General features: G+C 40.4%; 1 protein-coding gene across 1 annotated transcript in view; it reads left to right on the top strand.

Annotated features, from left to right (window-relative positions):
- The window catches only part of LOC306978107 (uncharacterized protein), a 91,335-nt gene that overhangs the window by 58,215 nt on the left and 5,651 nt on the right, over window positions 1-27,469 (top strand). The window contains exons 4-7 of the mRNA XM_079576583.1: window positions 14,346-14,455; window positions 22,089-22,178; window positions 25,848-25,992; window positions 27,058-27,191. Coding sequence (XP_079432709.1) covers window positions 14,346-14,455; window positions 22,089-22,178; window positions 25,848-25,992; window positions 27,058-27,191 — 479 coding nt within the window. The remainder of the gene's footprint in view (window positions 1-14,345; window positions 14,456-22,088; window positions 22,179-25,847; window positions 25,993-27,057; window positions 27,192-27,469) is intronic.

The following is a 27,469-nucleotide window of genomic DNA, read 5'->3' as shown; positions in this document are numbered from 1 at the left end:
GTCGGTGTTTGTTCACCCTCAGCGGACTCCGGTCTCTGGGACTTAACGGTAACGCTCGCACATATACACAGGCCTCGTAGCATCACGCTAACACCAGATGCTTTTGTTGTGAGTGGTGACTACAGGGCCCCGCCGTGCGTGACTTCGGCGCAGACTTTGGCCTGTTTTAGAAGGAGCTTGCGTGATGCGACCGCGGCTCTCCCGTCCCGTATCCTCTCTCCACACAAGGGGGTGTGTGTCCGCCCCGCCCCGTGCCATGCCGCGCCGAGGCGAGTGTAGTGATCGAATAAACAGTGTTGGATTAGGGCGCGGTGTTGACATGCGAGGGCCACAGATGGGACTATGTGAAGTGGACAGTCACGGGATACAGGCGGATCTCTCTCGGCACCTCATTCGTTTTCACCTGTTGGATTGGAGAGAGGCTTGAAAGACGACCAAGACTTCCTGGACTCGTAAACAACATTGCTGAAGAGGACAAACTAAAAATAGACAGAAATATTCCGAATGAGATGCATGATTAAAGATATTGATGGCAACAGACGTCGATTTGCACCAAAAAGTTCAGTATTACGGTATCTGAGGGTTAGTAACAACAAGACAAAGCATTACAAATAAGCATCAATCACTAGTTATAAACATTTATCATTAATTTAGTAAATCTAAAGTGCCTCGGTCAAGATCTGGAGCTACAGGGCTCCAAAAACCACTACTTTGTGTTGATTGCACCAGGACATACTGCCCCGAATGCTTCTACTTCAACAATATCTGCTGGCTATTTCAATTAATCCTAAATAATAATGCATTTTGTTCAACAGATATCATCATCCTGTGTTTTTAGTTTAAGACATACATTATCAATAGATGCCTTTTTTTTTTTAATATCAGCTACTCTTAGTTCTTTCGTATGGATTGAAATTGATCTGAGCCATGGAGTCCCCGGTCACTTCTCCATTCATGCTGTGATTCATAAATAATGGACTGACTGTTGAGAACAAATTTCTTTACTCACAATTAATTCTCCAAATACAAATTAAGATATAAAAACACTTCCACCATATAAGTTTATGTAGCTTAGTTTGGCTATATGCACTTCACAAATCCAATGGGAATCACATGTATTGCCATTGCCCATACAAAAACAATGATTGCGTAATATCACATGTTGTGCTTAATTTTAACCATTTTCACTTTTGTCTGCAGCCGAGCATGTTTGCGGTAACGTTAGACGAGTCCTGTAACACTATAGCCCAGATTTGTTGTTCTGGAGGTTCAGCGGCCGGACGTATCATTGCAGTTGAGACAGTGGAGAGTCGTACAGTATAATCAGATTACACAGGTTAAAGTAGGTGATAGTGTCAAGTGCAGGAGCCGTTCGAGTTGATACGAACCCAACAGGGGTCACACAACAGGGGTCACACAACAGTGAAAAATATTTGTAAAACACCATCATAAATCGACTATCTGTGATCATGTTGCTATCTGTGTGATAACAATGTGATCTGATCTGTTTCTTGTCTAAACAATAAACAGTCTTTAAAGCATTTCTTCACTGTAGTATGTTGACCACAATCCTATTGGAGCTCCCACATATGTTATGCTCTAGTTACCATTCTCCACCTATAAATCCTACACTATACTCCTATACACCATATATCAGCATGGATCTAAGCTAAAACACTGTTCAGAAATACAACTTTTGTGTGATGTTGGTTGATTTTTTAGGCCACGACCACAAGGAAGACCCAAAAGTGACCAAACAGTACAATGTGTAGGCCTGAAATAGACCATAATCTTGTCATTATAGACTCCTGCAGGATTTAAAGCTATATTTAAAGCTAGATAAGGCAAACATGAATAATTTAATAAGATATTGTACCCTGTGTGAAGCACTTTGGGTGACTCGTGTCATGTGCAAAAAGCGCTACACAGATAAGATTCCTTTCCAAAAAGCAAGTGACTGCACTTGATTGCAAATGATCAGGTTCCTGTACAAATGAAAGGCCAATTTTGTACTTGAATCATTCGATTATGCTGTCCCTAATTTGAGTGACAGCATTTAAAGATCAAAAGCAGCCGCTGCCGAGGACACTTAACTTGATTTAACGTAGAATGAGTTACATGCCGGACTTTGAAGACAGTACATGACCCTTTGAGATTTACAGCTACTTTCTGTCCCTCGTCGTCGACGGTAACATTACACACTGCAGGTGGGCTTGTGTAATTAAATGGGTGTGAGGCGGTAAATGTGTCCCGGGCAGCGGAGGATCGAGTGATGGCTCTGATGCTTTATTCATGAAAACATTAACTTGTCAGTCAGAGGCGGCAGCGGGTGGTGTTGTGTGTCCTGTATCTGCCGGTGTGTACAGAAGGCCAAACTGTGGAGGACGAAACTAATGTCGGGAGTTTAACCCCTGTTGGGACCTGTTTCAACTCGGCTCTTTTTCAGTTTTAGAGAGGTTTTTTTTTGCTGTTAGCAGTGGCTGTAGTAGCAGGGAAGTACAAGAACGTCATTCGTTGATTCACTTTCCACTTTTGTAACAAATCCTAATCTTTTGATACGCCCATTTTCAAGTCTGTTAAGATCCTGGATTAATCGGTTGCCTTCACTTGAAAAGGCGTTTTTATCCCCGTCAATGCCTGTGGTTTTGATTGTGTAGCTTTGCGTGCTACCGGAGCATTAGTGTAGTTTTTCCACCCATATGGATCCACCCCAAGGGCCATCTGCCTTTTATCACGGGTCGAGAGTCACTCCGTAATCTTTTCAACAGATTACATCCTCGTTATGAGATGATCAAGAAGTTGTTAATGAGATTGTTGATAGAATAAGATTATGATGAGATCGTGGCATGTTTTTGTGTATAGAAAGTTTTAACATATGTGTACAGGTGACTTCAGAACAACTCGCTTATGCTGCAATAGGTGTTTTTGCATCAGACTGTTCGTGGGGGCAGTCCTCGAGACCCCCCAAGCCTGTCTTCAGTCACAAGAACCGCCCCGTCGTCTTTAATTTTTCAGCCTCTTAACCCCCACCTGAAACAAGCATATTCCCTCCAAATCTAAAAGCTATACGTGAAAAAAGTGTCAGCAAAGCAACAAAAATGAGATGAAAATGAAAATGAGACAAAAAAAACGACAAAAAAGTGATTAAAAAATTGACAAAAAAGCCACAAAAGAGCAACAAAAATGAGACGAAAAAGTGATAAAAAATTAAGATGAAAATGCAACAAAAGAGCGACAAAAGCGAGACAAAAATGTGACAAAAGGGTGAGACGAAAACACAACAAAAAAGCCTTAAAACAGCGGCAAAAAGTGACAAAAATTAGACGAAAATGAGGATGAAAATGCAACAAAAAAGAGCAACAAAAAAGTGACAAAAATGCAACAAAAAAGGACATAAATCGAGGAAAAGATGGCAAAAATATGACAAAATGTGATGGGAAAAGTGTGACAAAAACGCAACATAAAAAGCCTCAAAAGAGCAACAGAAAAGTGACCAAAAAGTGATGAAAAAAATAACCTCTAATAAGCCTCAAAAGGGCTACAAAATCCCAACCCAACAACGTGAAGAAAAAGATCCATTTAGATGAGTTTTGTTGGTCTTAGCTTTCAAATGGTGTACACTGGCCTATAGGCTGTAAGCTTTTAGATTTGGGTGAAGCTGAACTGGAGCAAATCCACTCGGTTTAGGCGGGGGTTAAGAGGTTAATACAGCTCTCTAATTTCTTTACCGAAATATAACAATTTACAGTTTTATAGTTGGGAAGCAAAACAGCTCACTTTTTCCAATTCATTTTCAACTCACATCACTATCAACTTGATCTGAAAGCACTTTTGGCATAGAACATGGCTGATTAGTCATGAGACGTCCTCAGTACAATCCCATTTGAAAAAGAAGACTATTATATTTATAGCCTGGGGGCCTATGGTTTCTCATCATGTTCCCGAACCTTATCTCACCAAAGTTCCCACACTCTCTCACCTCTCCCGCCTTTCCCACTCCACTCAAATATCCACAAATAGTCAAACTCGTGTCTTTATTGTGGCCAGGTGGGTTTTTCTGAACGCTGGTCTTATTAAGAGAACAGTCCCCCCGTCTTTAAAACAAGGAATCTGAGAAACTCTTATTTATAGTTTAACCGCTCGACGAAACACATTGGTGCGAGTGAGAACCAGGTCTGTTTAGCTGTAATGTAATGTATCTCAGATGTAGAGGCAGCGTTTAACAGAGGGGCTCTATCTCCAAAATAGATTTTACAAGAATAAGCCGCATACAGTACATACAGTAAAAAATGCGCCCATAAAGTTGGCTATTGGTGGGGCTTGGTAGCTATTAATTCGACGTTGCTTTGAAATCTCGGATATAAAACGTTACAGATACACTTTCCCCTTCCTCCAACGTCATAAAATGGAAAGGAACAATTTGAAGGGCTAATTTGAATGGATACCCATGTTTTAAAGCTCACCATAAACTTTCTTTTGCACTAATCCGAATCTACAATCTTTTATTTATTAATGAATGAATCTATTCAAGGTACAGTTGAGGGTCCCTAATGCTGAAGATACAGCGACATAAATGAGGCCGAATGCTTTGCCACATACTTTTAGCCCACGTTAGAATAAGCCTTGGACAATGCACTCTCCCTTTACCTCGGTCGGAGCAGCTGTGTTGCCCGGAGGCGGGATATACAGCAGCGTCTGATTCATGACTTGAGCTTGTCCTGGGACGACCCCCGTCCAGTCTCCCCCGCGTCCCGGGTCACTGCTTATGGCCTGCAGGACTCCAGCAAAAGTAAAGTAAGCAAAGTATGGGATGACAGCAGAGGGAGAGTTGTATTAATTATTAGTTGGGTTTGGAACTAGTTTTGTGCCTTTTAAAGCTTAGGTTTTTAGGTTTAGGCTTCTTAGGACTTGGTTTAATAAGGTGCTGTTGCAATAAATTGACATTACATACATACATCAAAATAGTGACAAAAACGAGACGTAAACGAGGATGAACACGCAACAAATAAGAGATAAAAAAGCAATAGCAAAGTGATAAAGAAGAGACAAAAAAGCAATGAAAAAGTGGCAAAAAAATGACGAAAAAGAGACAAAAATTTGAAGAAAAAGAAGCTAAAATGTGACGAAAAGAAAGAAATATTGTGATGAAAAAGAGACAAAAATAAGACAAAAAAGAGACAAAATATGATGAAAAAGAAACAAAAATGTGACAAAAAGAAACAAAAATGTGATGAAAAAAGAGACAAAAATGTGTTGAAAAAGAAACAAAAATGTGATGAAAAAGAAACAAAAATGTGACGAAAAATAGACAAAAATGTGATGAAAAAGAGACAAAAATGTGGCGAAAAAGAAACAAAAATGTGGTGAGAAAGAAACAAAAATGTGACGAAAAAGAAACAAAAATGTGATGAAAAAAAGACAAAAATGTGATGAAAAAGAGACAAAAATATGATGAAAAAGAAACAAAAATGTGGTGAGAAAGAAACAAAAATGTGACGAAAAAGAAACAAAAATGTGACGAAAAAAAGACAAAAATGTGACGAAAAAGAGACAAAAATGTGATAAAAAAGACAAAAATGTGATGAAAAGACACAAAAATGTGACAAAAAAAGACAAAAATGTGACGAAAAAGAGACAAAAATGTGATGAAAAAAAAGGCAAAAATGTGATGAAAAAGACACAAAAATGTGGTGAAAAGAAGAAAAAAAATTATGAAAAAGAGACAAAAATGTGACGAAAATGCAACAGAAAAGCCACAAAAAGTGGCTACAAAATAAACTTTTACATTTGAGTAAAGCTGAACTGGAGAAAATGAGCTTGGTTAAGACGGGTGTAAGAGGTTAAACATTAGCAGAAAAGGAAATAAAATCCAATGGTGAGTTAGTCCTTGTTTAGGCCTTTGTCAATTCTATTATAAAAATCCAATAAATCTCTCCAACACGTACTAAAAGTGCAAATAACCTCTAAAATCTCTTTCCATGGCTGTCTTCTTTTTCCCCCTTCATATTTGATTGCCAACACACGGAGGTATTCATTTGGGTACAGTCAAATAAAAAGACTTCCTTTAAAACTGCCCCATCTCACGCGAGGCTAAATTCTGCGCCTGTGTGTGGATTTCTCTCTTCTCTCTCTTTCTCCTTGGGCCCTCCATCCAGCCGCGTCCTGTTAGTTTTGCTAATTGTGTGCATAAATATTGCACCACGTCTGCCTAATGTTGTGGTTCATTTTCCCAAAGGCTTGACACGACAAATTTAGTGAGTTTACGAGTTTTGTGAGCTCATTCCTTAAAGCCGGAGGAAACAACTCAAGTACGAGTAAATTCAAAATCGCTTAGATTTTTGGGATTCCTGCCGCTTCCCATGATAATAGGCCAATGGAGAATTTAAGAATGTGAAATACTGGATGGGGTGGTTCACATAAAAGGGTTTGGACAGGACTGGCAATGTTATTTTCAGCTAGCGTCAGTCAGCGCTTACTCGTACCTCTTCAACATGGCAGATTATTATCCTGTCGACTGTAGCCTTTCAATAATGAATGGTACTGTCTGTTTTGGGGGAAAAGTAACTACCATTAACTTCCATTGTCCATTTGCTGCTATTTTGTTGAACAACAAATGTTTACAGCAAGAAAAGAAAAGCTTTGTGCCAGTTTCTGTTTCATGTGGATACATCCTGTAATTGCCAAGATTTCAACCATTAACCAGGTCAGCACATTTTAAAGCCAATTCCACACAGTTTTAAACTATAGGCAAGAGCTCATATTATGTCATGACGTGAACCTAGAGCAAAACAGCGTCAGCCTTTTCACACTCGTAGATATTTCGACAGCCATTGTGGATAAACGACCACTAAGAAGCTACCAAACCACAACAACATGTCTATTTTAGTCCTAATAAGTCCCATACTGACACACAATGATTGGCGTGAATGGCTCCCTTTGGCGAGTGCTCTTGTACCACTCACAGTAGCAGACGAAGAAGTCGAACTACGAGTCGGTTTCGCCCGAGGGCTCTTGTCGGAGACGCATTAGGCCTGTTGTAGAACACGGCGGATTGCACGCGGCGCCTGCCAAGCAAAACACAAAACTGGAAACAATTGAGTTTACATTCTGCGCGTAGTGCCACTTACTTTGTCAGAACAGCACTTCCTGTATTACTCGGCCTATAACCAAGACCATTGTCAAGTTTCTCTGTAGATTTATTTTCCTGCTTTGGAAATAGTCTTACAGTCGTTCTAATCCTCTTTGCAAATTGGTGATTTTCCCGCAGCTTATTACGGCCACTGTTTTGTCAACAACATGAGGCAAATCCTGTAATCTTGTATTTGTTATATCGGAAAAGCTAAACAGCACAAATGATAAGACACAATGTTAATATCGCAAGAAGCATTGAGGTCTTCCATCTAAATGAGAGTACACTTTTTAGTCAGTTAAACAGTAGGTATTTTTTTATTGAGTAGATGAATAAGAGTGTGTTTCTATCACTTTGACTGTTGGCTGTGTGTTAGTTGCTCTTTCCATTGCTGCAAAAGTTATGAATCTGCTCAAAACTAAATCTTTCCCCTCAAAGACCTCTTCTCATGCGATCTCCCCTCTTTGCAAAAACAAGCAGAAAAGTCAGAAAAGTCCGGGCTGGCTGCGGACAGGGCGCGATGCAGACATTTGATCTGTGGTATAATGAAGTATTAGCTTCCATTACAGCGCAGGCTTAACCTTTTTTCACGGAGCACCATTGAGCGCTTGCCAGCAGTCATCAATATTTAACAGCTGTTGCTATTATGAAATTCTTTATGGGCTAATGTGGCTCGCCGGTTTGCACGCAAGCCCTTGGCCCGCTGCCAGCGCCCTGTCAGAGGCGAGGGGGGAGAGATTGACAGACGGCTCGCTCGCGTGACAACAAGGCCTTGATCTACCAGCTCCTCTCTCTCTCCATGAGTGTGTGTGTGTCTGTGTGCGCATGGGGCTTCTCCGCTGTGGATTTCCTGAGAGAGAGAGGGAGAGAGAGAGAGAAAGAGAGAGAGAGAGAGAGAGAGTGGGCGGGTGTAGGCACAAACCCAGCCCAAATACACACAGGCAGTTTGCTGTACTCACGCGAGCCTAGTACGAGGAGGAGGAACTGCGCTGCAAACTGGAGACATTCTTCTTTTTCGGTTTTATACAAGCTGAACAGCAGGAGAAAGCTGCCAAAAGATGGCACCATTCAGCAGAAGTCAGTGTCTTTTCGGACTAGAGGCTGGAGATGTGCTGTCCTGTCAGTCAAGGACACAGGACACGCAATATATAATATATATCTGTGTTGGAAAAGGAACCTATAATTGAGAATGAGAAAACTTTATTAATCCCGTGAAGGGCAATTCTTTGCAACTGTGACCCAGCCATACATACACACAGAACAAGCATTTACAGTTACAGTATGTCCCACAACAGGTTCACAAAGGTCTAGCAAGACCAAGTAAAAACACAAACTCTTAGTTTTGAATTTAAAAAGCTTATCACGGAAGGGATAAATGAGTTTGAATAACGATTTTTTTCACAGGCAAATAAAAACGCCAGCCTGAGGGCATTAATCTAAAACATGACGATAGGATGTGCCTCTAAATCTATGGTCTGACCAGCCTTTTTAGTGACCCGACTCTTCCAGAGCGAGGTCAGATCTGTCTGTCGGACACTGATGATTTTGGAACACGTATTAACAATTCTGTTCAAGTTTGTTTTGTCACTCACAGATAGACAACCTAACCAACAGATGAAAGAAAAAGTGAGGAGACTCTCAATGTAGGAGCTGTAGCAGGCTCTACGAATCCTCTCACTGACGCCAAAGGAGTTAAGTTTGCGCAGTAAATAAACTCTCTGCTGACCTTTGTTAGCGATAGCATCCGTGTTTACATCAAATTTCAATTTGTTGTCGAACATTGTTCCCAAATACTTGTAACTCGATTTGCACCTCTTCGCTGTGTAATTCATTCCCACACCACTTTTTCTTACAAAATTCTGTGCAAAAACCTTGAGACATACAGACAAAAAATATTATCAGTCAGAAACCCTTCCGTTCTGACCTCCTTTGCCATCTTTTATAACATCACACCATGCATTAGATCCAGATGTGAGGGAACATTTAAAAAAAACTTTCTGCTGCATTCCTTGCATGACTGTATTACAAGACATATTCAGGTAATATTGGCAGCACTGTTTAAAAGCAAAGCCATGTGTTTCTTAATGCTTATAATGGTAACTAATGGAGACCTGTAGCTACGAGGGCAAGCAGAAATCCCAGTCCAGGGCCATGTTAGACTTGGCATGCCTTAAAGCAGCCGAGTATGAACTAACAGGAGACTATGGCATGATCTTAAGTGTAGCCTGTGAACACCATAGACATTTTAGTTCAAAATACATGCCAGCCTTGTCTCGCGATTTAGGAAACATCCGTTCCATATCCTAGAGCTGTGCCTCAGTCCTTTAAAATCCCTCGTACATATTGTCATGCCATGCCCTCTCTCCGTGTCCTATAATGTACATGCTGATGCTAAATATTAATACATGCGTTTCTGTCCTTTGGTGAGACATTTCTTTGTGCTTAACGTCCATTATCTCCAGACTGAAAGCATGCCACATGGAGCGGGATGTCTCAGGGGGGGATATGGTGTCACTGTCAGGGAGTCTGTTAAGTTCGTGTCTTCCTCAGAGCAAAACGGAGCTGGAGTCTTTCCTTATACTGACAGACGGCACTACACTCAGCGTCTCCCGCTGCAAAGTCCATCTCACTATGTTAGGGCTGATCAATTGTGATTTATCTAATTCTACTGGCGTTTCCTTTTTTACCAACTTGAACCAGCTTCCGTGCTGCCAACGCTTCTGAATGATACCAATGTTTTTGATAAAATTCTTGTTTTTATTTGTTCACTCTTGTGTCGAAGTTAATCTATAGCAAACAAATACCTAGGGCTGGGATGATACACATTTGTCATGATCCGATACGTACCATGATACTCAGGGGCCGATACATACATATTACAATACATTAAGTAATTATGATAAGTGATATGTTTACCTTAAAGAGACTAGATGCAAAGTATTGCGATACTTGATAAAGTATTGATACTTGGTATTGCGGTGAGGCTTCGTTTCAGTTTCATGCAGCAAAAGTGTGGAACAGCCTCAACAAGGACGTGAGACAGGCCTCAACTCTTACTATGTTTAATTCCAGGCTGAAAACGTGCCTATTTACTGCTGCCTATGGCAATTGATTTGCCTTGCCTTGCCTTGCAGCAAAAAGTATTGCAAGACGATCCAATATTTTGTCCCAGCCTGCCCTACTAATAACCCTAAGCTGGCCATGCGTTGGTCAAACAGTAGAGGATGTTTTCTTGAATAATTAGCATTCTTATTTTATGTATAAAATACCATAGCGATAATGCATTTTTGCTGTCCATATTTCCCTGCTTCTTTTAACCTTTTAACCCCCACATGAACCAACCACATTTTATCCAGTTTGGCATAAAAAAACACACCAAAATAGCGACCAAGACAGGGATGAAAAAGCAACAAAAATGTGCCAAAAACATACACACTCATAATCATCACCCTATTGTGGCGGTATTGCTGTTTTGCTCTCCAAAGTAAAGTTTTATACCAACATGTTTTGCTTTACATTCCAGCGTAAGTATTGTCAAATTTGTCAACTCTTAGAAAAAAAAACGTTGGAAACATTAATTGATTATTAGTCAATAAGATCCACTCTCTGGGTGGCACTTGTCAAGGCCAAATAGTTCCTGAACAGGCTGCTCAATGGAAGACACGTTTTAGACATTGGACTTCCCTCTGTGACCACCTTTCAGCACTACTTGTTAGTATAGTAACTACATTATACAGCTCTCCACAAAGCTTAAGTGTTTTCCATTCTAGTTTCCTTTTATTCGCTGGATTAGGCTCCTGTAACATTCAGAGGGTGGTCCTTTTTTCACTGAGCACGTCGTGAAAGCAAACCTTCAGACTCCAAACCTCGCCCGTTTGGAAGTATCCACATCCCTCCAACTTGTCACCTTCAACTCCACACGCCGTCTTCAAAACGGCGCACATAAACGCCTCAGCATTACCTACTCTGTTTTCCTTTTCGGTGGAAGAAAATAGTTTGCTAGGAAAGAGAAATGAAAGACGAATGAAGAGCGTATTGTTGCCAGCTTGAGGAAGTGCTAATAATTAATCATGCCCAGTGTTGGTCTTTCCGTGGCTCTCTCCAAAATGTGCCGTAAGAGAGAAAACAAAAATACACCGAGCGACGAAGGGGGAAAGGAGAAGCAAAATAGTCTGAATAGATTCATTTCCCTGTGCAAGGCTTTCCAAAAGCTTGGTCTATTACAGGAGAATAGTTTTGGATAGGCCTGAGCGCTCTGCTGTCAGAGAGCGTTTGTTTGCATGGGTTTCGCACCTAACGAAGGCGATGACACAAGACTTCATTAAACCAACGCCCAAACTGACATTTCAGGCACCTTTTTTTTAATACTCCCAGCACTGAAGGATCGAAGGAAAATATTTGAGATTGGATTTTGATATGTGAGAGAAACAAGGTGAACGTGTATGTAAATTTATGTTAATAGGCTTCCACTGTATTGTTTGTAACTTCAGTCAGTCAAACGTTGATTTAGTAGATATGTTCAGAAGATAAGTTTATAGTTCTCGGGGACCCATCTCCAGATCTTGAGCCAGGCTTGATCAGGACTATAGCTGCAGGATCAGCCTGTGCATGTTTTGAGTTGATGGGGAAACCATTGTAACCAGAAGAAACATGATGGAGCATCTCGCTGTGAGCCATTGTGTCCAGGAAGTTCAGTTGACACATTTTGATAACAATACAGTAAAATATAAGTTTACTTCAGTGGAAATTTTGGGGGAAAAATGCAATTTTGTTTGCATCTCCAAAGAGGCAGTGACATACGCGTTCTATGCATGTAGAATAGGGTGACCAGATGTCCCAGTTTACCTGAGACAGTCCCTGTTTTGAGCCCTCTGTTCCATGTCACAGTGGATTTCTCAAAACCACAGATTTGTCCCAGTTTAACACACATTTTCTCTGCGTTGTCCCATTTTTTTCACCAGTACCATTCCTAAAGCAGCTACTTGAAACCTAATGACTTCTGGCCACGTGTGCGTCAAACACAAAGTTTGCTTATTGACTGAACCAATTGAACAGGTCTATCACCTCGATGCTGATTGGTCCATTTAATTGAGATTAGACTTTCATAAACAGGACCATTCAACGTGGGTGAAAAAAGTCACAATTTGTCCCAAGTGTGTCCCCTTTTTTAATGTGGAAAATCCGGTCACCCTAATATAGAATGCGCTTTTTCCATAACAAATGCTTCTTATCTGTTGCTAATTAAGCCCGAGATTGGATTACTCCTTTTGGTCTGTGCTGAAAATGACTTAAAAGTTTGCGTGACTCAAGCGCAAGCGAGGCGAAGATTGTTTCTTGTGTCACGAAATCGTCTGGCGATCGCCTGCGAGCTGAACAAAGAAAGACGAGTTAATGGGGCTTGTATGGAGCCAATGATGCTCACGCTTGCAAGGGGAGGATGGACATGCACTCTTCTTTAATATAAGTACCTATATTATCAAAATGGCTGAATTGTCAGATTGCGTGATTCGAACTAAAGATAAGCAAAGAGTAACGTTTCTTGTGTCATGACATCATTCGGTGATCGCCTGCGAGCTGAACAAAAGACTCCGATGAGGAAGTCAATGGGGGTCGTATAGGGAGCCAATGATACTCGTAGGTTAACAGGAGGCAGGACGGACAAGCTTAATGGGGTTACGCGGTTGGGGAGTGGGGTGTGGTCTGCCATGGGACGCAATGGTATCAGGGAGACATGCACCCATCCATAAATATATACATACTTAGGTAGTTTCTCCGTAATGAGACTGCGCGTTGCGTGACTAATCCGCGCCTGCTACAATGACTGAAGGGTTGATCTCTTGGAGTGAGCCGCATGTAGGCTGACAGCACGCCCGTAAGAGAAACACGCAAACATGCCTCCAACACGCAACATCCGCACCAGGCAGACCCACCAGTGCACATGCGACACGCCACACTTGAACTTGGGCTAATTGCCATGTAACCGTTATAGGTGGGAATAAAAACAGGAAGAGCCACGAGAATGTGAATTGCGATCATATTGTCTTGATATTTTATTAAACCATTTCAAAAAAAAATTCCCCCTCTTTTCAAGAAAAGATAAAAAGAAGAACTAAAGTAGAAAAACAATGACTAAGACTGGACTTTTGCATATGTTCAAGCTACTGAACGGTTTTGTTTTAGACCATGTCAGCAAAAAAGTATAAATCTCAGCCAGATGGAAGAGCTCAGTGATTTTGAAGAATATTGTGGCTTTGATATGGATATGGATATTATACCAAAGATAACAATAGTTTAGAAATACTTTGTGGAGCCCTATTTCAACTTTTTTTAAGTGTCTATCTCCAGAAATATTGGACGCTCTTGTTGACTTATAATGGGCATAAAACCTTAGACGTGATCGACTTTTGTAGATTATTTGGTATCGCTCAACAAATAATGCTTTAAGTAAATACATTTTTCATTTTGCACATGTGTATCCAGTGTGTATCAAAGTGAATGATAGTAATGATAATGTTTCAAAGAAATTATTCACAGTGCTTGCATCCCTTTGCAGTATTCAAAGTCCGTCCACCGATGGTATACCGCACCACTGTTGTAGCTACATCCACTCGTGACTGCAAGGGCACTCTTGTACTTGTGTTCACCAATAGGAGTGAGTGTAGGGGCAGTGGGTGGGCGTGACAGTAAATAGGCTAAAAACTGTTGCATTGCGTGCTCAAACATTATTAAATGTCACGCAACTAGTAATGTTGTGACAGCATGCTCTGTTTTTTTTGCATGCCATTGGCAAGAAAACGTGTTTACTATTCTGTGTGGGTAAGATTATATTGACAACAGCCAATGTTTTATAATTGTGAATTGAAAAATACAATTTGAATGTTTTAGCTTCGACGTTGCCATCTATTGTTGTTTTGTGATTCAGAAGGGCTTGTCGTGTGAAGAGGGTCCTGTAAAGTCATTAAATCCTGCACATTTTTGCCTTGTTTTGAAGCCATGGTGCGCAATAACACTTGGCACCAGAGTAGGGCCAATCTCAATCTCCTTTAATGCGGTTAATGTGTCCTCCATATGATGCTATCTTTGAAAACAGCCTCTATTGTTTTACAGTGCCTTTCCTGTCTTTATACACCTCTGTTTTGTGATCCAACGTGTGATTGATTTGGGATTTTGGTGTTATGAATGTTTCCTAAAGTGGCTCTTTCATCTTTGTGCACAGTGACTCCAGACAAGAGCTCAAGAAAGCAAGTCATCAACTCCAGCCATGAGCCCAGGAAAGACAGCCTCCCCCTGGGCTCCGTCGTCAGCGAGAGCAGCCTCCTCCTGGAGGTAAGGAATCATACACATGTTTACCTAAACTCACTTGAATTTAAGTCAGTTTTCTCATTTAAAATAGACGTTTTTATCCCTAACACTATTTATACAGTACATAGGTTGAAACAGTGCTCACACACCTTCTATGAAATACATATAATGACAAATGCGTTAACATTTTCTGCTTCTACCATCTTAACTTCCTGCTGCTTCTTCTGATCTGCTTCATATACATTTTTTTTAAAATTGCTCCCTAGGTAATGCAAACTCCCAGAAAGTTCATGAATTAAATTGGTCACATGCATTTTGACATAACATTATTCCTGCACAATATGACAAAAATATTGATGTTTTGAATCAGGCACATTTTCTTTTCCTGAAATTGCGTCAAAACAAGACTTAAAAAAAAAAATACAGTCAGTGCGAGTAAAAGGGAACTATATGAGGAAAACTATGGTTGGAGCGCGACATCGTAAACGTCTATAATTTCTTAACTATTTACAGTGTCCCATGACCTGTCTGTCCCAGCTTGTGTTGCTGCGGCGTCGACGCTCCCGTCTGATGTAGTGTGATGTGTAGCAGGCTAGGAGAGAGGAACGGACGAGGAGGGGGATATCCCATTGTTGCGGTGCATGCGTGTGTGCCCTTTGCCCGCTGCGCTGACCTCCTTTGCTCGGCCCCGGTGTTGCGTGACATTTGGGGGCGCGATGAGAGTGTCGGAGCTGATGGAGTGTGCTGCCCCCCGTGCGCGAGGGGGCAACTGTCTGAATGCGAGGCTCACTGTGTGAAAGTGAGCAGAAGATGGTGAGAAAAACACACCATGGCTGTCAACACTAATTATAGCTGAGACCAATTTGGGCCCTGGCGGTTGCTCCCTTTATTTATAATGGGGAGGCACTCAAACTGATTACAATTGCATAGGGGCTAACATACATGGTCAATTCAAAGCTTGGTGAGTCATTATCGAGGGAAATTGTCAATGCTTCATGCTTAGTAGAAAGTTAGTGAGCCGTGTGATCGATTGAAGTATGAAGTATGCCCATAATTGAGATGTTCTGCCATTGAGAAGATGTCACAATATAGCTGGTCATCTCTGTAAGGATTTTTAATTGGTCAGTCATTTGATTTTGAGACTATCTGCAGTGCACAAAGAGGACATGCAATCTTTCTAACACACATTATTATTGAAACAGTGAACCGCCCATTGAGTTAAATAGGCCCCCACCCTTCATCGGAAAAAATGACCTGAATGTCTACAATACTTTGCAATAGTAGTAAGCTTAATCAATTAATATAGCTATAAATTATGTATGTGTGCAGAACAAAAGCCTGTATCTCTTCTGTATCCAGCAAACAAGTCAATTTACTTTTGATATGCATGTCTTTGTTTCTGTTTTAGGTTTGCCAATGTATGTTTGTACTTGGATATACTCAGCAGCCAGCTCTTCATCCACTGTTCTTTTATCACTGTAGCTCTACACAATAAAGGCATTAGGTTTAGATTAGATAAATAGCTTGTTGATCTGCAGTATTTAGAAAAACGACTTATTAAACCCTTTAAAGACCGCAAGCAGAGTACACAGCATTTTGGAGGGAATCACAATGGAAAAGGTGAAAGCACAAGCTTATGCTGAAACCATGTTTGTTTCCAGTTGTTGACATGATAGACTATTCTTATTCTAAAGCAGATTTAAATGTGTAATATAATTTACTACATCAAGCCTAATGAGTCAAATCCCTGAAAAGCCTATCGTTTCCCACTAAAAGCCTGAAGCATAATCACAGCCGCACACGTACGGGATCACGCTATGGGATTTGTGCACATCATATCAATGTTTAACGCCCAATATCCTGATAGGCACACATGACATCGAGACAGTTATATGAGTGAACTATCTAACAGGTTAAGCCCCTGTGGATGTCTGTACAAAGGGTTTTATTGACCGTAGTGATGCGTGGGCTCCCATTGCGTGACTGGTCGACCGGGGCGGCTGTGCATTAGGTCTCGTGGTGATGGCGTGGTGAGGCGAGGAAGAGAGAGGGGGGCGGGTGGTGACGTAGACGTTTGCATGTCTTGGTTTGAGAGCTACGTGCTTACTGTTTGTTTACTCGAGGTACATAATGGGATCTCTATTACATCTGATTAGGTGCTTGTTGTTGCATATGTAGGGTAGAGAGATTAACCTATGGCCTTTTAATTTGGATATTTTTGCACAGTAATAGCCCTGTCTTTGTCACACTGGCAGTGCTTTGTTTTTGATGTTTCTATAATGTTCTATTATTATGATTTTCTATCAGGAAAAGCTTTTGTGACCTACAGAAAACAGCTCTGCGGCCCACTTGACCACCCGATCCACCAATTACTGATTCAAACTATAATGTGGTCATTTCCTCGAACAGTGGTTCACAAATTGGGGGTCGCAAGATGATTTTTATGAATATTTTTTACATTTCTGACATTGAATTTGGTGTATTTTTGCATATTTTAGTTAAATTAAACCAAATATCAAAATACAGTATCCAAACAAACATAATGAAACCAGATTTGGAATGTTTTGCACCTTAAATTATTATAAATGCAAATTACATTTTACAGGATGGGGTCCCAAGTAGATTGATTTTGGGAGTCACGGCCTGAAATGTTGGTCAACCCCTTGACCTAAAAGATACTGCTACATTGTTTTTAATGGTTAAATTACTTGAATTTTAACATTTTGGGTGGAAAACCGAAGGCCAAAACCTGGATGAGGTCTGACTTTGTTGCTTTAACTCATCTTTTCTTGATATGGATTGTAAAAACTCCTTTAAGATTCGCCGTTAGATAAATTTTTACACGAATGAATGATAATATTGCTTTAATCTCCTTTAATACTATCAGCTTCATGTTGTGTGCCAGACTTTTCAAAAAGATTTTCCCCTTAAAACATAAAAATAATCCTTCCCTGCACTTTGAATACTTATATATAAGTCCCCGTAGTCCGCTTTGTGATATTGTCGGATGTATCTGTTACCGGTGGCACAGGGTCATTGTTTCTCAGAACCTTCCCGCTCTGCTTTCATCTCAGTTCAACACAGGCCCCGCAGGAAACAGATCAGCTACAAAACAATCAGCTGCCCCTACTACCACCGTTTTATGCCCTCTCCTCCCATACCACCACTAAAATGATATCGACATGCATTGCCTTACAAAAGTAGGGGGGGGAAATGCGGGAGACAGTGGCTCAGCTGGTCAAAGTTTTAGAAAAGAGACAATATTACTTTGAATATTCACATAAGGAACATATACAAGGTTGCTCCCTGAGTCCACTAATATTTTTGTTTTGGGTTCTGCATGCAAAGCTCATCTTGTTAAGTCCAAGTGCTCAGTTTTGCAGGACAGTATGGGAGCCAGGAGTGTTGTTTCAGCATCAGGGCCCTGTTTCCATTACCGACAAGCTTTAGTATGTTAAGAATGAAAGGGGAAAGTCAAAACAGCATGCGGCATTGCAAAATTAATACATTATGTTACTAACTTACTTCTGTGAATCAATTGTTTTCATAGTGTTTTTTAGTAGATTAGAGTATATAAGAGGCTTGTTATGCTAAAGGCCTTTCCAACATTAAAAAGGTTAAAAATTTCCCATGCAAAAAAAGTGTGTAAGACAATAAGATAAAAAATGTGGCTTTCTTTTAAGTGCGATATCATCTCTACGGTTTTATGTTTCACAATAATTCACTCCATGAAAAACTTTCTCAAGCGTTTTATTGAAATATTTCAGCTGGTTTTGATATGCCAATGCTTTTTGGATGTAGATACATTGGATGGTTCCATGACATGCTGTTACCAGATGTTTGCACTGCGCTTTAGCAGGTGAACTGGACAAGTGTAAGCTATCATTGACATGTTTATGACTTGGCAATTACCGCTACAAGCTAACAAGAATCTTGGCCTCAACAATAGCCAGTTACTGCATTGAAAAGAGTAGTGATAAATGATAAGTGATCTTTTTTTCTACTTTTTAAACTGTTGTTTTTAGCTCATAGTTTATGGATAAGCTAATCAGGTTCTGTTCTGGGGCAACAAGCAAAAAATAGTAAATGGTCAGGTTTACAAATTCGAAATTGTAAAGATTGCACATGGAATTCAGATAAAATATGATAGACAATATGTGGGATATTGTTTTGCACAGTAAATAAAAGTGATATGTTGCCGTGTTGGTCCTGCATGGCTGTATCTCCTGCTGTTGCTTCGGTGTTGGGGGCCTCTCTGTGGATGTGCCACTTCTGTCTGTCAAACAACATCAGTGTCTACAATTGACTCAACCCCCCCTCACCCCTGCCTCACCCTCTCCTCATCATCTATTCATGTGTGTTTCCAAGATAAGTTTCATTTACATCACAACCTGCTCCTCATCCCAAACAAATATACAAACGTTCTCTTCTAAGACCTCACTGTGACTTTACTGATAGCGGGTCGTCTCCAGCTCGTCTCCATGGAGATGTTCTTTGATTACCTATACCACTGCAGAAAAAAGCATTTGCTGTGTCTCGCTGGTCATCAGGAGCATGTGTTGTATTTCTGGCAACAGTATGTCACGCAGCGTGCCTTTAAGAAATCAAATATGCACATGGGGACTCTAAGTAATGTCCAGCTGTTTTGTTTTCATCTCACGAGACGACATTTATTAAACATTTCTATGGCCTTACTTCTTAATCTCTTAACCCCCACTTGAATTGATGCACTTGAGTCCGACTTTACCCAAATCTAAAAACTTAAAAACAAGGATGAAAACGTAACGAAAAAGTGACGAAAAAGCGACCCAAGAGCAACAAAAGAGCGACATAAACGTGCAGGAAAAAAGACTACAAAAACACTACAAATAATTGACAAAAGAGTGACAAAAACTTGATGAAAACTCAACAAATAAGTGTCAAAAAAGCGATGAAAAAGCAACAAAAAAAGTAAAAAAGATGACCAAAAAAAAGAGACAAAAAATTACAAAAACACGGCAAAAAGAGCGACAAAAACATGCAGGAAAAGCAACAATAACACAATAGAAAAGTGACACAAACACAACAAATAAATGACGAAAGAGCGACAACAACATGACAAAAACTCGACAAAAAATGACAGAAAAAAAAAAAAAATCAGTTTGGTAGGTCTTAGCTTTCAAATGAAACGCTTCTCTGGCCTAAAGGCTGTCAGCTCCAGTCGAGACGCTTTTAGATTTGGTTAAAGCTGATCTGGAGAAATTGCACTCAGTTAATATCTATAACAATTGACTATTTTCTGAACATTCCTGAGTGAGTGCCAAAGCAAATTTCATACTTCATCGTTGTCACTCAAGTGGCTTCTGCTGCTGTGACATCATTTGCATACCCTCCCTACGTGATGTCATGGCGTGTGGTCAGGACTTGGTCAGCAGCAGCTGGACCTCTCTGCCGAAGCAATCGGATCAATGTTGAGCGCGAGTGAGAGCGGGAGGCAGGAGACAGGCGAGCGTCGGCGTGAACCTGCAGTGACGCGCGGTGAATAAAAACACACACGGACAGATGAACCGGGAGAGACCTGCAAAGTGTCGCTGTAAAGCCGAGGCGACAGACTGTGGCAGCTGCAGTCACGCAAGTCAAGCGTCCTCACGCTATCTCCTCGATCGCCTCCTTCCTGTCGCTTCCTACATCCTTCTGCCTTTTTCTCCCCCATCCTTCCTCTTTCGGAGATGCTGAGGTGGCTAGTAATAAGTTATTTATCAGTTTTGGATATTTACTGGAATGACTTATAGAATAAATTGTATTCTAAGGTTTGAGTAGATTTGGTCTGGTCTAGTAATAAGTTTCTCTAGTAATAAGTTTGTTGTGAAACACTCATAAAATCATCATATAGAATGTAGTTATTCTCAGTTATTTTCAGATCATTTTGTATCATTTCAAGTGAAAAACAATTATTTGTCTAATTACAAGTGGGTTTTATTCTTGTTCCATTGGCGCTATAGCATTTGTATCTTGGATCAGTTCCAACCGACTCAAATTTAACATAGAACTTTTATTCAAGCAAGTCAGTTTTCTCATTTAAGATGGTCATTTTTCCAGTGTTGTGCTTTACTTTGGGCTAATAATCAGCAGCTCCGGTCTATTTACAATGAAGAAATGGGCCCTCCGCCAAGAAAACTCACCTACCCCTGCACTATAGAATTACCCACAATTGCTTTCTCACCTCAGCTACTACAGCGGACTTCTTCTTAATACAGATTTGGCTGTTAAATGCTGGCACATTATCGCCCCTCATGCGTTTCCAGTGATGAGTGCGAGATTTAACTGCTTTTAATCAATTTGTTTGATCTGTATCAAAAAAATCAAACCAGGCTCCAAACAGACTTCATCATCAAAGGCACAACTTAATGAAATACATATCCACTTTTAGACCACGCTCAACCCAAACATATTTTTAAGAGTCTGAGAAGTAATAGCCGCACTTTATAGGCTTTAGACGCATCTGGGATTCATCGGAGCGCTCGTGCTGCTATTAGTTCAGATTTGTTGTTTCAGAATATATTGAAATCTGCAAAAATCGTGTGGTCACAGCAGTCAAATTTAGCCTTGGTTTCAACCTCTTAAGCCCCACCTGAACCGAGCTTATTTTGTCAAGTTCGGCTTTACCTAAATCTAAAAGCTTCTGGAAAAAAAAGCATACAAAAACATCCCAGAAAAGCAATAATAACACAATAAACAAGTGAGAAAAACACAAGTAAAAAGTGATGGAAAAGCTGCAAGAAAAGCCACAAAAGAGCAACAAAAAAGCTTCAGAAAAGAGATGAAAACATAATAAAAACGTGCCGGAAAAGCAACAATAACACAATAAACAAGCGACAAAAACACAACTAAAAAGTGATGGAAAAGCCACAAAAGGAACAAAAAAGTGACAAAAATGCAGAAAAAAAGTAACAAAAACATAACAAAAGAGCAAAAAAAAGTGATGAAAACATGACAAAAAAGTGTGAAAAAAGAGACGAAAACACAACAAAATGCTTAAAAAATTAGACATTAAAGTGATGCAAAGTGAGAGTGAAATTTGACAGTAAATCAAATTCCTCCCCTCTTTAAGCAGACAACCCTTGTTAGTTTGCAAAATGAGTAGTACAGGAACACAATTTTCGAAAGTAAACAAGCTTCTCCCCCTCCCTCCTGATCGGACCCGACCCAACATTTAAACTTACAGACTGTCACTTTAATGCAAACATGTACAATCAGTTTTGTTGGTCTTAGCTTTCAAATGAGGCGTTACTCTATAAGCTCCAGTCAAGAAGCTTTTAAAATTGGGTAAAGCTGAATTGGAGAAAATTCCCGATTAAATTGGGGATAAGAGGTTAAAATGGTATTTGTACTTTTATGAATATAGTATGTATAATGAATGTAGTGACCAATAGTATACAGTAGTGTAGTATGGGTGCAAGTATGTAAAACTTTATATTATATCAGTGGATCTCTACTGATGTGACTTCAGGACCCACCTTCAATGTATCATGACAAGTCGCAATCCAAAAACAATATATAGTACAGCCTACTTGCGTGTAACAAAGGTTTTAAATGCTTTGGACATTCGTTACTCTCACTTATTTTCTACATATGTTTTGTGTTGTTAACTTTCTGTATCTGTCTTTTCTCTGTGCAGTCGCTGACAGGGTTCGCCTTGGTGGTCAGCAACGATGGAATGGTCTTCTACGCCTCCTCAACAATTGTGGACTATTTGGGATTCCATCAGGTGAGTTCCAGTCTATAGCCACATGATAATGAAAGTGGAATATTTTGGTGTCATTTTCCTACATTTACCGAATGTTGTATTAGAGAAAAAAAACATGAACATCCCCTGCCTCTTCTCAACATTGCGTCAAATATCCAATTTCTGTATTGCACCACTTCCATCCCCCGTCCTCAAAATCCTCCTTTTCAAAGCGTCAGGGCCAAATTAAACTTTTTTTTCCCACCCCCCTCCTCCACTCCCAAAACTCCACAAGAGGCCACAGGAAGGTGAAAACCTCTGCTTCACCCCAACTGTCTTACCACTGGGTGTTACTGGGGTTGCTGTAAGTCGCCGATGTTTTAGCTTCCTCCTCTCTAGCGGCTAAACTCGGCCGCTTTCTTAATTATGGATGATATCAACACTATAACGTCTGTCCAACCCCCCTGCATGAAAGCCGTGAATAAAGTGCTTTTCGCTGTTGCAGTTTGCTCCGTGCCGCTGATACGCACAACAGACACGCGGTTTGGGTGCAAATCTTTCTGCCCCGCTGCATCCACTTGGCTTACAAGCTCACGGGGCGTCCAGGCACCAACATGAGATAGACATGGAAACTATAAAGCAAACGGCCCACGAGTCGTGCCGCTGTGTTTTACGGCTGTCGGCAAAGTCAATCAGGGGTATTGTAAGTGATGCACATATTAAAGCACACAACAGAAATGAATACATCCCATGAAGGCTGTGAGGATGAGAGCAGAACTGAGGTCACTGTGATGGTTTCCTTTATTTTATATGATGCAAATTGGTTTATTTTGTGATGCTGTTCTTATTCAGTCTTTGTCCTTTTGGTGTGTGTCTGTCACAAAACGGCTAAAGAGTGAAACATTGTGATTCCCACGAGAGGTTTCTTCCCCCTCAGCTAGTGTCTATTCTCTCAAGTTTGAAACACTTAATATAAAAATACACAGGACAGAAATATTACTGCAGGGCGATCGAAGCTCATGTCGAAACTGCGTCAGTCTGGCTCATAGAAATAAAAAGGAGAAGTGGCTTTCGATCCTAAGGAATGTGGACGATCCAGATGTTTTCAGCTGTTGTTAACCCATCGACCACATTTAGGTGAGGTCAAAGCCTAGTTAGGAATCATTAATGAACGGACGGCCTCTGAGCTAAATGTTTAAAGGGGCTAGATGCAAGTTTGTCATTTTATGCTCACTACTGCCACCTCAGGTCAAATGCGTAACTTCATCTTCTGTATTAAGCTCGTGCATGACGGCACTTCGGACCGAAGTAACACCTTTTTGAGTGATAGTGCAAGATTTTAGAGGCAGTTGTGGTGAATAGGTCTGGGCTCATTCTACACCATAGGACATTGCTGGAACATGTAGGGGAGGAAAATACATCATTTTAACATTTTTAAACTCAGTATAGTCCCTTTAATCAAATTCAGTGAAGTGTTTAGTTTTTGTGGAGTCAGATACACAAATCCAATGGCCACTAAACATCGTTTTATGAGATGTTATTGATCAAGAAGCCACAGAAATGATACAAGTGACAAGAAATGGGCATAAAATACCTTGCCATACTTTAGTACTGGGCCTGGCTTCACCATTCATTTCAATAGGGATACAACGCTCAATTTCAAACAGGTCTGGCTAACAACATATACACATTTGTTGGAAAAGGCTCAGACAGCTAAAGGCATTTCTATGATTTCTATGGTCTGGCTCATCTCGGACAAGCCTAAAACAACATGTTTTTGTTCATTCATCGATAAAGCTACCAAACAATAGTGCGACGCGGTATAGCTTGAATTATAAACCAGATGTTGTCAAATAAACTGCTTTCCAAGCCGCATAATAAAGATAGCAGAAACGACAGGCATATATGTAAAGCAGATTTATTTCAATGGGGCAGAAATGCAGAGTTTATCTTTCCATAAAATCAACTTCACTCCACATGTGCATTATTAAATTACCAAATTAACTATCCGCAGATTGTGTTGTATTGCAGAGGCTGTCATGTAAATATTTCCTCCTATCACGCGATGCATTTTTGTCATTCCAAAGCACTTGTTTTCTGGCCTTCATTCGGGGTCTCGCACACAATCCTTAGCCACATCTTTAGCCCAGTGTATTACAGTGGTTTACAGAACGCCCCTTAAAAAACACATTCAGCTTTTGATCCCTTTTCCTCCTGGGAATTTGAAGGTTAGGTAAATACCACTTTTTCCCCCCATAAAATGCATAAACAAGAGTGAGTGGATTTGTGCTGAATTTTGGTATAGCGTTTCAAACCACAGGACGGGTACATGGGAACAGCTTGAGTTTTCGGGGGCAGCTGATCAAAAGGCCTCGCGTGCCACTGTGCTGGAAATTACGGATGGAGGGAAGAGAGGGTGAAGGGAAGAGGAGAGGGTTGGACATTTTAGTGAGGGATCTGTCAAGGAGGGAATGACTCTAACTATCAGCCACACACTTTAGATGGTCAAAAATAAAGTTACATTTGGGTGAAATCAAGCTAAACAAATGGTATTTTCTCTTAACCACAGTGAAGTGATAGTATCTGGTTATCCATGAGCAAGCGCACATAAATAAATGCATACTTTACTTCTTTACATTCCGCCACTGAAAGAGAAGGAAGAGAGAGAGAGAGATCCTGACTCAGTGTTTAAGGAGGAGAGAGTCTGGACACTATGAGCTCGGTGTCACGCGATGTTTGCCAAACACAGTTGCCCTCGCTGGCCCCGCAGCTGCCCCGACTGTACTCTCTAAATGCTTTTACATGTGCGTGTTACTGGGAATTTCACTTGTTGTGTGTGTGGCTCGATCTTGCTTTTGATTTTTTAATCTAATCTGGCCTTAGGAAGTCAAAAGCTAATGTTTTCTAAAGGTTGACAATGCTACTTTATTCTGTAGCATGTACTATAAGAACATTATTGTACCTTTAGTTTATAAAGATAATAGCTAGTTTGTTTTCCCCTCTTTTAACCTCTTACCCTCCACCGTAACCAAGCACACTTTCAGTTTTACCCAAATCTAAAAGCTTCTCGACTGGAGTTTACAGCCTATAGGCCAGTGTAACGCCTCGTTTGAAAGCTAAGGCCTACCAAACTTTTTTGTCGCCACGTTTTTGAGACATTTCTGTTGTATTTTGGTCACCTTTTTCTCATTACATGTGGCATTTTTGTGGCTTTTTCATCACTCTGTAGTCGTGCTTTCTGTCTCTTTTTTGTCATGTTTTCATAGTTTTTGGGTCATATTTGTGTCATGTTTTTGTTGCTTTATCATCATCTTTTTTGCGGCTCTTGTGGCTTTTTTGTGGCCTTTTCAGGGATATTTGTCGGTGCCTTTTTGGATGATTTTTTGCCGTGTTTTCCTCGCTTTTTTGTCACCTTTTTGTGGCTCTTTTGTTGCTTTTTCATCACTCTTTAGTCATGCTTTTTTCCGTTTTTTTTTTTCAAGAAGCTTTTAGATTTGGGTAAAGCCAAACCAGTTCAGGTGGGGTTTAAGAGGTTTAGGTCAAGTTGTCCAATATTTAGCATTGATTGCACAGGCAGTATGACGCTGCCTTCTTTTGTTCTCTTCAGATAACTTTGCAAAGCACATATAGTCAATTTAAATGAATCTCAAACCGCTGGTGCTAAAATCTCAGACTAACCTGCGTCCTCCTGTGTGTGTTTTTCTCTCGTAGACGGATGTGATGCACCAGAACGTGTTCGACTACATCCACATCGACGACAGGCAGGAGTTCAGGCGTCAGCTGCACTGGGCCATGTGTCCTCCAGCTCACCAGGGGGCGCAGTCTCACCAGGACAACCCGCTGCCAGGCCCCACCGGTCGGTAGCTTCCTCGCTCTGGTCACACACAAATATACAGACAGTGTTAACAAGTGGACAATGTGTGTAGCTACTATAATGACGTTACTTGTGTATTTGAAGCATTTTATACCATGCTGCGCTTTAGGCCTGAAATCACAGTATGTCTGGTTACTATTTGAATAACACAAATGCAGCTACTATATAAATGCTGTTTGGACCTATTCAATCTTTTAAAACGATTACAAGTTCAGATAAAGGTTCTACGTGATACACCCTTTTGCAATTTCAAGGGCCTGTACTAATTTTTCTGTGACAGAGGGAGCTAGTTTAAGGGGCTAGATGCAAGTTGGCCATTTTATACTCACTACTGCCATCTCAGGTCATACATGTAACTGCACCTTCTATATTAAGCTCGTGCATGACGGCAATTTCGACCAGAAGTAACACCTTGGTGAGTGGCAGTGCAGGATTTTAGAGGCAGGTGTGGTGAATAGTTCTGAGCTCATTCTAGTTTTAACATTTTTAAACTCCGTTTAGTCCCTTTAAGTTTAAACTGACTTCAAACTCATTCCTAACTTCATCAACTCATCACGGGAATGAGTTTTTCTAAGCCTGTCTCACAACTTTCAAGGATTTCCTCCAGAACTCTGCCGACCAAGTAATGCAAACAACAATTACTTTGCGAACATAGCATTAGTGCTACTTACAAGTTTCAATAGCAATGTTTTATAATTAGATGCAGAAAGCACACGGGGTCTGTTCTTTGTCTGCTTTTACAATACGTTGTAAGGTGGCATAACAGGGCCTTTAATGCAGCATTTTGTTTTTTATCACCAATTTGTTCCGTTTAGACAGATGTTTTTATTGGATGTGATGTCACCGAAAGAACAGACTATCCCTTTATTCCTCAAAGTTAGATCTAAAAGTAGCATTTGCTTTATTACCCGGAATATTACATTTCTACTGGTCTGTTTTTTGTCCCTCTAAAAACAAGTAATTTTTTCGTAATGGTATTATATTAAATTCAGCCTCTCTTGTCTGTAATGGGCTTTGATATTAAATGTCGTTCTGGTTCCTTTCCAGGAGAGGAGTATGTGGTGAGCAGCCTGTTCCACTCTCCAGAGGCCGGGGGTATTCCTGCAGATATGTCCCCTTTCCTCAACAGATGTTTCATAGCCAGAGTCCGATGCCTTTTGGACAGCACCTCTGGCTTCTTGGTGAGTAATAGTAGTCATAACAAGCTTGTTTAAGTGCTTATTACTTCCTCCTAAATCAAATAGCCAGACTTAATAAAATGTTATGATGGATTTGATGCTGCTAAAGTTCATTTTATTCTATCTAGATATCGAAGTATAAAAGTTATTATTTTTGGGGCATGCATTTTGTTTGGCACAAGATTCTCTACAATGCACATTTAAAATCTCTTATATTTATGTTGTACAGTCAATCAGTGGTGCATAATCACACCAATTCAGCATTACCCAAATCTAATCTT

This window comes from Gobius niger (assembly GCF_951799975.1).
Source record: "Gobius niger genome assembly, chromosome: 18".
Lineage (NCBI taxonomy): Eukaryota > Metazoa > Chordata > Actinopteri > Gobiiformes > Gobiidae > Gobius > Gobius niger.
This window is presented reverse-complemented; position numbering and strand designations above follow the sequence as displayed.